Genomic DNA, 15159 nt, shown 5'->3' with positions numbered 1-15159 from the left:
CTTTCCAAATCTGGACAAGAAGCTTCCAGAGAGATGGGGCAAGTGACCAAGGGTCACCCAATTTGCCTTTCAAGACTGCCTCCCTCTGGTAGCAGCATCACAGGAGTCAGCACTATCAGAAACTTGTGCCCAAGGGGAAGGCATAAGCCACTTTATTTGCCTCCCTGGCCAAACTGAAAAGTTTGCTGATGCTTAAAGACTTTTGAACATAACGCTTAATGACGCTTAGATAGCCATTTTTAACAGAGGCATCTTGCTTCCATACACTGGTGACATCTAGTGTAAGACCTTGGGGTGCTGGCTGACTGCTTTTCTGCAGAGGGGCCCAGTCTGCAGCCTAATCATTTTGCCAAGCCCGGAGCCGGGAACTCCCACAGAGAGAAAAGTTTCACTGCCAATATTCAATTCAGCATTGTGATATTTGCTCTCACCTTGTCTAATGTTTAATCCATGTTTATCCAGCACATTATTGATTACTGGTCTGAGTGAAGCGATGGGGCAGCTGGTTCTCCGGACCATGGACGGTGCCATGGGACTGCGGGTGCTGTTGTGCATGTGCCTGGCGTCCTTTTCCATCCTGCAGGCCTTGCCGGCTCGGGCTTCTGCTACAGGCAGGCCCAGGGGCAGCGAGGTATGTGGCTAAGCCTGTGGGGCAGAAACAGGCAACTGGGACTAGTTGGGGCTAGACGTGATACAAGACACCAGCCACCCCAGGGGCCAGGGCCACCTTCATCACTGATGGGAGAGGAGTCCTCTCACAGCACTGGGAGGGAGTGACACTAAGGACAGAGAACACAGATAGGAATCCACTTTTATCCCTTAATAGACAGGTTGTGATCCCCTTAGCCTTTGATCTCACTGTTAATTTTGATTTTGCAGAAGCAAAATGCAGTGGACACAGTGAGTCAAAGTCTCAGTAAAGGGCCTGTGAGGGGGGCATCACTACATCCTCGCTGCCCTCTGATCCTCTAGGAGTGTCATCTGTCAGTGCCATGGGCAAAGGGCACCGTATCTCTAGGAATGGACACTTGTTCCCACCCACCCTGCAGAGTCCCAGGCAGAGGGAGTGGGCCTTCCCAGGTGGCCTGGACAATTCTTTGCCAGCACTTTGTATCTGAGCCTGGTCTTGAGCCCCAAAACATTGAGGGGAGTCCTCACTGTCTCAAAGCCTAACACGCCAGGCTACATACAGCTCCCTCGTGTTTCAGGTTGACGGTGTGACCATTCGAAGTTTGAAAGTCAACTGCAAAGTTACTTCCCGCTTCGCCCACTATGTCATTACCAGTCAGGTGGTCAACAATGCCGACGAGGCCAAGGAGGTAGCCTTCGATGTGGAGATCCCCAAGACAGCCTTCATCAGTGACTTCGCCATGTGTGTACCCTCAAGCCCCATCTCAACTTGCTCACTCCTCCGAGGTGTCCACTTCTCATGCTCCAGCCTGAGACCGTAGTGCAGAGGGAACCCTCATTTCCAAAAGGGGTGTATCTCAGGCCGAGCTCCGAGGGGAGGAGGAAGCGCCTCATATCTGGTCTTGGCTCCTCACTTGGAAAAGAAATTTGGGCCTCAGAAAACGTATCTTCCTCCTAGAGCCCAAGGAACAAAGACCAGGATCTGAGCTGTCCTGATGAAATTGATGGGGTGGGGGGGAGGGCAAAGAGTAGCATAACTGAGGCTGTCCTGCACTGCCCAGGTCCCCAGAGCATCACCATGGACAGTGGAAAGCAGGCCAGGGGACACCTTCCTGTAAGCACAATTGGAGACAGGAGGACTCTGGGTCTAGCTCCAAGTACTTCCCACAGAAAGGACTTGTGTGGCCAGGAGGAATCACCTCCCCTAAGGACCTTCTTTCTTCCCTGCAGCACGTCAGATAGAAATGCATTCGTCGGGACTATCAAGGACAAAGTGGCGGCGTGGAAGCAGTACCGGAAAGCCGCCATCTCGGGCGAGAATGCAGGCCTCGTCCGGTGAGTTCTGGCCCCACTCATGGCACAGCACCTCCAGGTTGATGGAAGATTGAACGAACCATCAGCCCAGAATGCCAGCACGGGGACATGGACAAGGCTGGGGGCAGGGACCTTCCCTCAGATCAGCCTCAAAGAGTGGTGGAGCCCAGTCCTCAGGCCCTGACTCTGAGAGATCAGCTGGGACAAAGGGTGAGGGCTGGGAAACCTGGGGCATGGCCTAGAATCAGAGAAATGGTCTGAAGGCTGTGCCTCATTACTCTGGTCTGTCTGTCACCGCTCTTGTGAGTGTCCAGGGCCTCAGGAAGGACCATGGAGCAGTTCACCATCCACATCACCATCGGGCCCCGGAGCAAGGCCACGTTCCAGCTGACCTACGAGGAGGTGCTGAAGCGGAAACTCGGCCAGTACGACATTGTCATCAAAGTCAAGCCCAAGCAGCTCGTGCAGCATTTTGAGGTGGATTGCAGGTGACCCCCATGCAAGGGAGGGATCCCCAGAACAGGACTCCTCTCTCCTCATGGCTTCAAGCTTTGGTCAGCATTACTGTCTGCCAGCCCCGCCTGAGCGCACAGCAGAAGGGACAGACCCTCAGAGTGGGCTCCAGCAGGCTCTTCTTGAGCAGGGTGTTCCCCCAGCCTTCCAACCTCCTCCCCCTCTCTGACCCTCAGTTTTCTCATCTGTTAAATGGGAGTTCCCTGCCCATCTCAGAACTGCCACAAAGATCACAAGAGAATCGAGATAGTTTGTAAATCAGGAAGTCCTGAGCACCTGTGATTGCCACTGGCACCTAAGTGGTGACCGATTTGAGGGGTGCAAACACAACCCCTTCACTCGGCAGCTGTTATTGGATGCGATGTGCCAGGCCCTATGCTGAGGGCAGAGTCGGCGCTGCACACAGTAGGCAGAAAAGACCATGCTGCCTTCTGACTGTGACCCGGTGAGGACTCAAATGACATCCCTGGCACAGACTTTGCTTCGACGTTGCAGATCGATGTGGACATCTTTGAACCCCAGGGGATCAGCAAGCTGGGTGTCCAAGCCCCCTTCCTCCCCAAAGACCTGACCCATACCATCAAGAAGTCCTTCTCAGGGAAAAAGGTGCGTAGGGTGGTTGGGGTAATGGGGATAGGTGTGTCAGAGACAATAAGATTGGCAAAGAAAAAATATTCAGAGGCTTGTATGTGCATAAGCAAACTTTGGACTCCTTGAGTGATACAAATGGTTAATGAGCCTGGCTGCTAAACAAAAGGCTGAAGATTTGAGTTCACCCAGAGATGATTTTGAAGAAGGGCCTGGCAATCTTCCCCCAAAAATTAGCCATTGAAGATCCCATCTTAATATATTTCTGCTTTCACACACTTGGGAGTCACCATCTGTTGATAACAATTAGTTTTGGTTTACGCACCTCAGACACTATTGTGGTTAAAACTCCATGTTTCTATTTTCTCAAAACATAGGCATATAAGGGCTTTGGTCTTATCCAGAGCCTTGCAAGTCATTTTGAGGAAGTCCAGAGGCATCTGTAAGCCCCCTCTCCAGGCCCTGGACCTGGAGAAGGTCCCCACTAGTTATCCTCTCCCTAACCCCTCTCAACATTGTTCCAATTGGTACAGCACTAGTCTGTCAGTTTGCTGTACTAAGATAACTGGTGGGCTGCTGTGATACTGAAAGTTTTGCCACATATGTGTCAAATATCACAAGGGTCACCCATGGTGGACAGGTTTTAGCAGAGCTCCCAGATTAAGACAGACTAGGAAGCAGGATTGGTCATCCACTTCCTGAATACCAGGCCTCTGAAAACCCTAGGAAGAGTAGAGGAACCCATCAATGCAAGTCATAAGCAAATAAGCTCTTACATTCTAACTTAGGTAGCAAGTCATTGAAAAGAAACGCTTCTTACAGCTTTTTGGAGGAGGATTCTCTCCACTAGAGACAAATATGACCCTTCAGTGAGTGAGAAAACATACTTACTTTTATGGTCTGTGTCTTTCTAACAATTCCTTTTGAGTTATCTTTGAGGAGTATGTCTTCTTTCACCAATAACCGCTATGAAACCAATGGCAGAAAGCAAAAAGAGAAAATGCAGAAGTGTAGAAAATACAGAGTAAAAGTCATCCCTTGCTCCCCTGAATGCCAGCACCAAGTCACACGAAACTCCAGCTCACTCTCTGAGCCTCTCTCTTTCTCTCTGTAGCTCTCTCCATATATCAGAAAGACACCAAGGGCCTACGTGGGTTCTATTTTTCCAGGACAGTTTTATTTCCTTGTTTTTCCACGTAAAAGTTCGGGCTGACTGAGTTGTATTGCTAACCCAGGGGTCGTATGTTTCTGGTAGTTCAAATCCACCAGCAGCTCTGTGGGACCACTAAGAAGAGCCATTTCCTCCCTTGTGATTTACTGCCTTGGAAATCTGACAAAGAGCTTTGAGTTAATTTTGACTCTGCAACAATGAGAATTGAGAATGTCCCTCATAATATCTAACAATTTTGGTTTTATTTCCATATCTAAATGGTGATGTTTACTGTAGGAGCTCTCAATGATTTATTGGGTGTATAAGCAAAGAAAGGAGCCCTGGTGATGCAGTAGATAGAGCACTCAGCCGGCAACCTAAACGTAGGCTGTACGGACCCACCAGTTGTTCCAGGGGAGAATGATGTGCCAGTTGGCTTCTGCAAAAGATTTACAGCTTTGGGAAACCTAGGGGCCAATTCTACTTTGACCTGTCGGTTAGGATCTCTATGAATCAGAACTGGCACTGGGTTTGATTTTGGTTTGAAGCAAAGAAATAGGCTTTGTCTCCTACTATATAACTACAGCTGTGTGTTCTCAGCATCTAGCTGGGGGGCCCATCACGCTGATTTCTGTGACGACACACACACACACACACACACACACACACACACACATCACACATGCTGTCTTTGCAAACATCCTGTTTGCTGCACGAACCTATAACCTCACATCTTGGGTGGTTCCAGGGTCACGTGTTTTTCCGCCCTACCATGAGCCAGCAGCAATCCTGCCCCACGTGTTCCACATCCTTGCTGAATGGGGACTTCAGGGTGACCTACGATGTCAACCGTGACAAAATCTGTGACCTTCTGGTGAGCCTGAAATGGGTCACCCAAAGCTTAGAGGGTAGGGTGGCCCAAGACTTAGGGGGCAGGGTTGCCCAAGAGTTAGGGGATAGAGCAGGGGCCACTCGGGAGAGAGACTTACTAATCTCCCTGTGCTTCATTCAGGTGGCCAACAACCACTTTGCACACTTCTTGGCACCCCAAAACCTGACGAACCTGAACAAGAACCTGGTTTTTGTGATTGACATCAGTGGTTCCATGCAGGGCCAGAAAGAGAAGCAGGTAAACACAGCAGAGGCTTCTTCAGCCCATCATGACTCCATCCTGGTTTTGCCACCAAAGGCTGGGTTTGGGTTTTCTGCACCTGGTCAGAGGCAGGGCGATTTACCAGCTTTGTCAGGGCTAGGGGCTTTGGAATCACCACTGTACATGCTCTTAACTGTGCAACTTCATGCCAGCCCATTCCCCTCTCTTCCCAGATAGCAGAAATGCCCACAGGGCCAACAACTTTATGTATGGCCAAACGCTTGGGAGGTGAAATAACACCCCTACCAGTGCAGGATCTAAATCTGGGGGCGGCGGGAAGGAGTCCCTCAGGAGGGCGTGGCCTGCCCGAAGTACAGTGAATCAGCTGGACAGAGTTTCAGGAACTCAGCCTCCTGGGGTCCTCTTTCTTAATCCTGCGCCTCCTGGACCCCTGGTCATTCCTTCTTCCTGTGTTGGGTGCCTACTCCTTTTCCGTTCCACTCATCACTCTGAATTCATATTTTTTAAAAATTTTTTTATTTTTATTTTATTATTTGTGTGTGTGTGTGTGTGTACCGTCAAATCAGATCTGACTGGTACAGGAGGAAATTGTCCCTCCTTCCCCGGCAGAGCATCTGGTGGATTCAAACCATTCACCTCTGGGATTGCAGGCCAGCTTCTTGCCACTACGCCACCAGAGCTCCCCTTGAATTCATATTTAAATATTTGAAATTGTTATTAGTAGGGGCCAGTGTTTGGAAAAAAGATATGGTGCTTGGGAAGGTCGAGGTTCTGTGGAAGAGCGGAAGATCTGAGTCACGAGATGGGCTGACAGTGACTGTAACAGTGGGCTCAGGTAGAGCAGACACGGTGAGGATCATGCAGGACAGGCCAAGGTTCAAAGTCATTGTCCGTAGCAGGCTGGACGACTCCTAACGACAACGTGACTCCCACATCCTCCTGGATGCTACCTTCCTGGAGCTGCACAGCTGTTCCAGCTATTTCCTTCTGCTTATGTGTCATGTCTCCTTGTCTTGTGATTTCCGACAACTGTCCTATCCTCGCAGACCAAAGAGGCACTCCTTAAGATCCTGGGGGACATGCGGCCAGATGACCACTTTGACCTGGTTCTCTTTGAGTCTCAAGTACAGTCGTGGAGGGGGTCACTGATGCAGGCGTCCCCAGGCAACCTGCAGGCGGCTCGAGACTTCGTGCAGCGCTTCTCTGTGAATGGAGGTAAGAGGAGGGAAGTTCAGACCCCCTCCACCCCCCGTGTGACGTCTGGTCCCAGGGAATAAGGGCACATGCTGGTCTGCTTCCTCTGTTTTGTAGCCACAAACTTGAATGCAGGTTTGCTCCAGGGAATTGAGACCTTGAACAGAGCTCAGCAAAGCCTCCCATCACTCAGCAACCATGCCAACATTCTTATCATGCTGACAGATGGCGAGCCCACTGAGGGTAAGCATCTTGAACAAGGGCTGCTTTGAGAGGTGGTGACTTCCTCATTGTTGGAGATACTCAAGTCAAGGTTGGAAAGTTAGTTGCCAGAGATGCAACTGAAGGGCAGTGCCATGAAGTCTTAGGATAAAGTCAAGCACTGGTCTAGAAACCGAGTCCAGACCACAGTTCATACAGGAGTACCACGGATACTTCTGTCCTGTGAGTTGGGAAACCATTGACTTCTGCAAAACACAGAGCTGGACAGGGCCCTCGAAGACAGAAGGGTTCTGAGGCTGAGTTTAGCAAGCTTTTAACTGAGCACTTTCTAGGTGCCAAGTACGGAGCTGTGGACCAAGAAGAGGTGCCAAGAGAATGAAATGTTCTCTATCCTCAAACAGCCAGGGCCCACTAGGGGAGGCAGACCCAGGAACAGACATAGGATGTTAGGAGGCGGGAGGACACAGTCAGGGAGAGCTTGGCCTTGCCAGTGTCCTATCCTGGAAGACTTCCTGGAAGAGGTGATTTCTGAATTCAATCTGAAAGGAGAAGAGAGGCAGGAAGAGATCTCAAGCAGATCAAAAAGCCTGAATTAAAAGCCAGGAGGTGCACAGGGCAGGATCTGCAGACTAGGGTGGTTGAGGGCAGAAAGATCAGCAAAGATTAGGGAGACACGGGAGGGTTTAGAGCAGAGTAGCCGGATCAGATCAGCTTGAGACTGACTCAGACAGAGGTCCTGGGTAGGAGTAGAAGGTGCTGTCATCTCCAGAGTGAGCCAGGAGGAGGTGTTGCACCACAGGGAGCACCTACAGGGACCTGAGAGAGTGTGGGTCTAAGATGGGGGTGTGCCCCAAAGCCCCCTTGTACCCCCCCATGCCTGCTGGCTGGGGTCCCATCACAACCTGAGTGTGTGGCCACAGGGGAAACGGACCGTCCCCAAATCCGCAAGAACATCCAAAACGCCATCCGGGGCAGGTTCCCACTCTACAGCCTGGGCTTTGGTGACAAAGTGGACTTCAACTTCCTGGAGGCCATGTCCATGGAGAACAATGGACGGGCCCAGAGAATCTACGAGGATCGTGACGCCACACAGCAGCTGAAGGTTACGTCCCCCCAGCACGCACGCGCACGTACACACACACACACACACACACACACACACACACAGACACACAGGGACAACAGCACACTAGGAGGAACCCAGGCTTGGTGGCCATTTGGCCTCTGGCAGATAGAACTGCGTGACCTTGAGTTCGTGTCTTAGCTTCCCTGAGCGTCTGATTCTTTCTCTGTGTTGGGGATCCTGACAGCCCCACTTTGTGAGCAAGAATAAGATGATTCTTCAAAGTGCTGACTGCAATGTCCAGCATGCCTCTGTGGGCAAGAGGGTGGTTCTTGTCCGGAGGAACCCACAGTCAAGGGTGTGAGTGGATGGGGCTGGGGACAGAGGAGCAGGGGATAATGTCCAAACATATAATCAGATGGTGCTGAGGTGGATTAAAGTCCAGTCAATCGCAGGGACAAGGGCTCAGGGCCCAGTGCCTAGAGTGACCCGCAGGATCTCAGGATGCCCCTCACCCCACCCTTGCAGGGCTTCTACAACCAAGTCGCCAACCCTCTGCTGATGGACGTGGAGATGCAGTACCCCCGGGACACCGTGACGGCGCTAACACAGCACCATCACAAACAGTACTACGAAGGCTCAGAGATCGTGGTGGCTGGACGCATCGCTGACCATAAACTGGGCACCTTCAAGGCCAACGTGCGGGCCCGTGGGGTAAGTGGGCCGTCTCAGAGGGTGGGCAAGCCAGCAGCTTCTAGAGGCTCCAGGCCGCCACCATCACTTCCTCTGCCCACCCCAGGGCCTGCTGGTTCCCCAGAGCCGTGTGAGCCAGAGCAGGTGGGTCTAGCTCTCCAGGCCTGTTTCCTTTTCTGTACCTTGGAAGTAATAATGCACTGGAGTGTTGTGTGGAGCAAGTGAAATTGCCCGCTTGCAGTCGGAAGCCCTGGGCCAGAGAGAGGTGGCCACCACTATTGTCTCTGAGGAGAGAAGATATGACAAGTTGGACAAGGCAGTCTGATCAGGGCCCAGTGGGCATCAGGAGGCCCAGAAAGCACCTGGCAAATTAGGCCTGTTGGCATCTTATGGAGAGGGTGAGCAATTCCAAGGGATGTGCCCAGTCTGTCCATCTCAATAAATGCCCAGAGTCTAGGCCGAGTCAGCCTCGCAGATGATGGTCAGCAAGTATTTGTTGAATGAGTGAATGGATGCCGATGAGGAGAACAGGCTTAGGAGATGGAGAGAAGCAGAGAGTGAAGCTGCAAAGGCCGAACGGCAGTGGGAACCCTCAGAACGTAGAGCATCAGCTGAATTGTGTTCACCGTCTGGCCATGGCCCCTCTCCTCATGTCCTTCCTCAGGAGGGCCGAGAATTTCAGACAACCTGCCTGGTGGACGAGGAAGAGATGAAGAAGCTGCTCCGGGAGCGCGGCCACATATTGGAGAACCACGTGGAACGCCTCTGGGCCTACCTCACCATCCAAGAGCTGCTGGCCAAGCGGTATAAGCCTGGGGCTGACTGGGGTGGCCACTGTCCCCTCTCCACCTACCCCTCCCGACCTGAGTCCTCACTGTCTGGAGAAGGAGTGGTTCTGTGAGGTTGCCGCCAGGCCACAGTTGCCTTCCTTCTTCAACTTTGCTCACCTAGTTAATATCAACTGGCGAGTCAACAGTGTGAGTGGGACGCACAGGGCATAGCCCACTCTTTGCCCAAGATGAACAGACACCCTTGTCACACACCCTTTTAATCCTCACAGTGTTTAAGGGAGACCTTTCATTATTCCCATTAAACAGTCAAGCAAACTGAGGCTCCAGAAGTTACATGACTTGCCCCAGCTCTCACAGTTGCTAAATTCTGAGAGAGTCCACAGCTTCTTGGTCTCCTGTTTTCTTGTTGGGAGGACTTGAAGCCGTGAAGACCCTTAGGGCATTGCTGAATGAATGCATGAATGAATGGGTAAATGAACCACAGAGAGAAGGTCCATCATTGTTCAAGCTTTGAGACTGAGAGCTGGAGTCTGTCTGTCCCCAGCATGAAGGTGGAGGGAGAGGAGAAAGCCAATTTGTCAGCTGAAATCTTGAAGATGTCCCTAGACTATCAGTTCGTGACCCCACTGACCTCCATGACCATCAGCGGCATGGTTGACCAGGACGGCCTGGGGCCCACCATCGACAAGCCCCAGGAAGGTATGAGCAGCTCATGTCCACTGAGGGGGAGGCTGCAGGGAGACTTCTGAAGGCCAGTAACCTCCTGGGCTGTGGTTAATTATCTTTCCTCATTCTTCTTTCCAGATGACCAGCCCTCGGGTGAGTTTTCAAGCTCAGGGAGCTTCCAGTGACTGGGCAGGTAGACAGGCATGTCAGCCCCAGGCGTGACCCTTGCCTCTCCCACATCTTTCCTTCCTCCACACCTCCCTCCAGCCTCTTTCTCCCACCACATTTCCCCCTTTGATGCATCTCTTATGCTTTGGGAGCCTTTGCATAGCCTGAACACCCCACCAGCAACCCCTCTGTGTATCCTCAAGGGCTGTAAAGAGATACAGGGGTCCCTAGGGGGAGGAGGCCTGGTCCACCTTGGGACCAGGCTCCACTTGCAGAACGAGGCCTGTGTCTTTCATATGAACACAGCAGGGGACACGGTCCTCCACGTCTTTGTCTTCTACAGAGTTGGTGGGACCTGGAAGGAGTAAGTGCCGGTCATCCCAAGGACTTACCTGTCTGCTTCCCTCCACTCTCCACCCTGCTGTCCCTTGGGCTGAACATTTATTGACTTGATCAAAGCTCTCAGGTCATCACCCGGTTTGTTCACCAGGAAAGGAAATGAGGGCCCAAGGCCTCTTTCCTGTGTTCCAGTTCTCCTCCCTGCCCATCACGGGAATCCTCAGAACCTTCTCCCCACCTTGTGCCAGTCTTCCCACAACCCTGGGGAAGGACACAAACAGGGAGCCACCCACCTTTGTTCCCACATCTCAAGAGGCAATCCTGTGATGCCGCGTCCACACCTGCTCCTTGGGCCACATTAGCCGCCAGCGTGGGAGGGGCACCAGGCAAGGGCCAGCAGGTCTGCAGGGAAGCCTGGCCACTGTCCTCTAACTGCTCACTCTCATCAATCAGTGTTTAGGCTGCCTGCCTTCCAGCCTTCCCCTACTCACACCAGCCCCCTTGGCCAGCAGTTGCCAGACCGAGTGACTGGCGGTGAGTCCTCGGGGGACCCTGCTTGGCACCACTCTCCCTGGGACCTGCCTGGTTGAGTCACTGCCCTGATGCTCAGTTTAAACGAGTCCATGCTGTGCCCCCAGTGGACACTGACCCTCACTTCATCATCCGCGTGCCCCAGAAAGAGGACACTTTGTGCTTCAACATCGATGAGGAGCCCGGTGTGATCCTGAGCCTCGTGCAGGACCCCGACACAGGTGCGCGTGGACACCAGGCCCTCTGCTGGGTGTGGGCCGTGCTGGGATCATGCTGTGCTGTCCTTTACTCTCAGTCATGGTCTCCACTCTCCACCATCCTCCGCTTGAGCCAGATCTCTCCCCACATGACACATAGGGCTCATCTCATGGGCATACAACCTGCTTGGACACCCATAGTCATATGCTGTTGCCATCTTGCCCTGGATAGTACAAACCATTAACACACTTGTCTGCTTACTGAGAGGTTGGAAGTTTGAGTCCACACCGAGGTGCCTTGGAAGAAATGCCTGGCAACATACTTCTAAAAAAACAGCCGTTGAGATACACCTGGGGTTGCCACAGCAACTGGTCCTGGCTGTTGCTGCCTTAGCTCTTTCTTAACACTTTCTTAGCTCCTTACTTTAATTTCTCACTGGGTCCCACAAATGATAAAGCTGCTGCTGCCCCAGCACCCCCACAGCAGGACTACTGCAGGGCTGGGGCTGCAGTGGGGCTGTGACGTCCCTGCCCTCACGGAGTTGAGGGGCAACCGACAGACAAGTAGGTGAACAAATTCACAGATGATTGTTTAGAGTGAGACCTGTCCTGACAGTCAGTGGCAGTGAGGAAGGGCCTTCCTTGGCTGCTCAGGTCAGGGGGGACCCTCTCTGAAGGGCCCCCACAAACGTTTCCAGCACCTTCCGAGTGCTTGGCTGTGTCAGGAGTCACAGAAAGGAGCGAGCTCGAGTTCCTTCCTGAGGAGGAAAATTCTCTGCAGGGCCCAGCGGTTCAGTGCCGTTGAAAGGTGGGGAGGGAGGGGACGAACAAGGCCCTCAGAGACTGTGACAGGAGGGGTGCTGTGGAGTGCGGGGTGTCTTTCAGGAGGAAGATGTGACATAAGCAAAGGCAGGCTGGACAGGGCCCAGTGAGAGGCCCCCTGAACCGACGTCACTCTGCCCAGCAGGTTTCTCTGTCAACGGGCAGCTCATTGGCGACGAGGCCCACCACACAGGCACATATTTTGGGAGACTGGGGATCGCAAACCCTGCAACGGACTTTCAGCTGGAAGTGACTCCTCAGAACATCACCCTGAACCCCAGCTCAGGGGGCCCTGTCTTCTCCTGGAGGGACCAGGCTGTACTACGACAGGACGAGTAACCGGGCTGAGGCTGGGGCCTGGGAGGGGACACAGGAGTCAGTGCGCCATGAGGGTGTGTGAACCAGTCTGCCAAGGTGGACCCTCCCAGAGCCAGTGTGGTCAAGACTACAAGGTCTTTGTCTCCCAAGCTGGGCCAGTGTGTGATTTCCACACTGGCCTGGGCAGACATCAAATGCTACAGACCACTCCACCACCCACTTATCTCAGTTCCTAGACATGAACTTGGTGGACACTTGTCTGAATGTTTCTACTCCCACTATTTCCTCACCCTGAAGTCATCCCTCACTGCCACTAAGCAAAACCAGCTCATCCTCCCAGGTGCAACACACAAAGGCCACCTCTTCCCTGAAGCCCTCTTGAATTTCTTCTTCTGTTGAACTCTAGAGTTCTGGGGACTTCCCTGTTTCAGTTCTGTCTCATTTCATGTTTTATTCATTCATTCAACAAGCTCTGCCAAGCTCCGGAGCTGGATGCTGGGCAGTAGAGCTATGGAGAGAGGAAAAAAGAGACCGGCGTGTAAGACACAGTGATGAGGAGGAGTCAGAGAACACAGATTCTATCATTAAGTGGGCTGAAGCCCAAATCCTGGCCCTACTGCTTACCAGCTGTGTGTCCTGAGACAAGTGACTTAAACTCTCTGAGTCAGGGTGCTAATCAAAAGATTCCATGTGCATGAAGGGCCTGGTAAGTGATGGGCTCCTCAGCAACACATGGGGAAAGAGTGGAGTGTGTAGCATGCAGGCATCTTGGGCTGGAGGCAGGATGGGGCCGTGAACATTTGGTCCTGGAGGACATATGGAGGATGAGGGGGAGGGGTGCGATGTCATCACACTTGCCTCACAGCCGTTCTGGCCCTGCAGGGTGGTTGTGACCATCAACAAGAAGCGGAGTCTGGTGGTGTCCATGGATGGCAGGGGCATCTTCGAGGTCATCCTGCACAGAGTGTGGAAGGGGAGTGCCATCCACCAGGACTTCCTGGGCTTCTACGTGCTGGACAGTCACGGGATGTCAGCCCGGACACACGGGCTGCTGGGTATGGCCAGCCAGGAGGGCAGAGCCATGGAGTTGGGGGTTGAAACCAGTCCTCCTGGGCACAGGACAGATCCCCCTCCAGCACACCCTCTAAGCTTGGAGCTTCCAGAGATGGGGCTCTGAGTGAGAGTCATGTCCCTCAAAAAGCCTGTGATTGAACATGCAATGAGAAGCTCAAGGGAGCAAGTGGAAAGAGGTCTGACTAGCAAACAGAAGGATCCAGAGACCTCATCGGTGGGATGGGTCATCGGCTGCACTTCCTGTGTGGCCCTCCTGTAGACCATAGTCTCCAAAACCTCAAATCCCCTACTCAGCTAGGTCTTTCTGGAATTGGGTAAAAATGACAAGAGTAGATCATATAACTATTTTTCTATAATGGATGAACTAAAGGTGACCTTTCTTTTCTCCTTTATTTTTTTTATTGTGGTGAAACATATACACCACAAAACCTACATCTTCTCAAAGGCTTCCACAATTCAGCAAGGTTAATTATATCCTCCAAGGCGTGTGGCCATTCTCGATCCTTTTCCAAATCATTCCACCATCATGAGAATAAAGCCAACTCCTCTTTTCCCTCTCCTGTCCACCTCTAGGAACTATTAATAATCTTTGGTTTCTATATATTTGCCTATTTCATATAGGTGAAATTTATTTCTACAAAATATTGTATCTGACGTCTTACATCTGACTGTTGAGTTCTGGTGGCAGAATCTACAGGGAGCTGCTTTCCCAGCCCAAGGCTGAGCCTCTCTGGTCGTTTGAATCCACCAGCAGCTCCATGGGAGAAAGATGGAACATCTCCTTCCATGCAGTTTACAGCCTTGGAAGCTCAGTGGAGGGTTAGCTATGTGTTGGCTCTAACTCAACAGCAATGCGGAGGTTTTCCTGTTGTTTTAAGTAGTTCATCGTGTGTGTAGACTGCAGTGTGCTTATCCATTTATTTGTTGACTGACCAAAGGTATCTTTTGATGCCAACATTTATCAGAAAGAGTCATGCCCTTGAAAACATGTCCAAGCAACTCTTTGTGCTCTTACTGAGCCCCTACGACATGAAAATCAGGGACAAGGTCCCCAGAGGTAACTGTCACCTCCACTGTGCCTTTCCAGGACAATTCTTCCACCCCTTTGATATTGACGTGTCTGACATCCGCCCAGGCTCTGACCCAGCCAAGCCAGTTGCCACAATGGTGGTGAAGAACCACCAGCTGACAGTGACCAGGTGGGTTGGCCACACCCTCAGCTCTTCTGCCCTTGACAACCCCTTGAATGGTCTGTGTCTTGTGTGTGTCACCCGGGTGGAAGGGAGTGGGCTTCGTGGAGGAGGTGCAGCTCAGCCAGACTGAAGTGGGTACAGTTGACCTATCTCTCCCCAGGGGCTTGCAAAGAGACTACAGCAAGGACCCACGGCATGCGGCTGAGGTGACCTGCTGGTTCGTCCACAACAGTGGTGCCGGGCTGATCGACGGGGTCCACACAGACTACATTGTCCCTGACATCTTCTGAGCCCCTCACTCAGTGCAGCTGTCCTCTGAGGCCCTGCCAGGAGAAAAGAGCAGCCTGATCTGATGCCCAGGCCAGCCATCCCGTTCTGAGCTGCGCCTCATTCCAGAACACTTCATGATTTCCATTAAAGAGACGTTATGTCCAGCCACTGAGTCCCTGAATTGTGCAAATGGTTAATGTGCTTGGCTGCTATCCATAAGGTTGGGGGTTCAAGTCCCAGACTCACCACCCAGAGACTGCTCAGAGATAAGAGCAGTCTGACTGGACTCTGGAAACACAGGGCAAATGT

At 52.2% G+C, this 15159-nt stretch overlaps 1 protein-coding gene across 1 annotated transcript; it reads left to right on the top strand.

Annotated features, from left to right (window-relative positions):
• The first annotated feature begins 517 nt into the window (after positions 1-517).
• Positions 518-14870, top strand: ITIH1 (inter-alpha-trypsin inhibitor heavy chain 1). Its single transcript, XM_006892237.1, has 22 exons — positions 518-631; positions 880-900; positions 1209-1372; positions 1861-1965; positions 2259-2421; positions 2953-3063; positions 4944-5069; positions 5208-5324; positions 6356-6524; positions 6621-6746; positions 7646-7827; positions 8317-8502; positions 9146-9285; positions 9817-9971; positions 10077-10091; positions 10450-10470; positions 10899-10979; positions 11084-11197; positions 12141-12330; positions 13196-13368; positions 14475-14586; positions 14741-14870. The coding sequence occupies exons 1-22, from the start codon at positions 518-520 to the stop codon at positions 14868-14870; spliced, it is 2715 nt and encodes a 904-aa protein (XP_006892299.1).
• The last annotated feature ends 289 nt before the right edge of the window (positions 14871-15159 follow it).

The sequence above is a fragment of the Elephantulus edwardii genome, unplaced genomic scaffold, assembly GCF_000299155.1.
Source record: "Elephantulus edwardii isolate Elephantulus edwardi_28Jun2011 unplaced genomic scaffold, EleEdw1.0 scaffold00113, whole genome shotgun sequence".
In the NCBI taxonomy this organism is placed as follows: Eukaryota; Metazoa; Chordata; class Mammalia; order Macroscelidea; family Macroscelididae; genus Elephantulus; species Elephantulus edwardii.
Note: the sequence above shows the minus strand (reverse complement) of the source record. Positions and strands in the feature narration are given on the sequence as shown.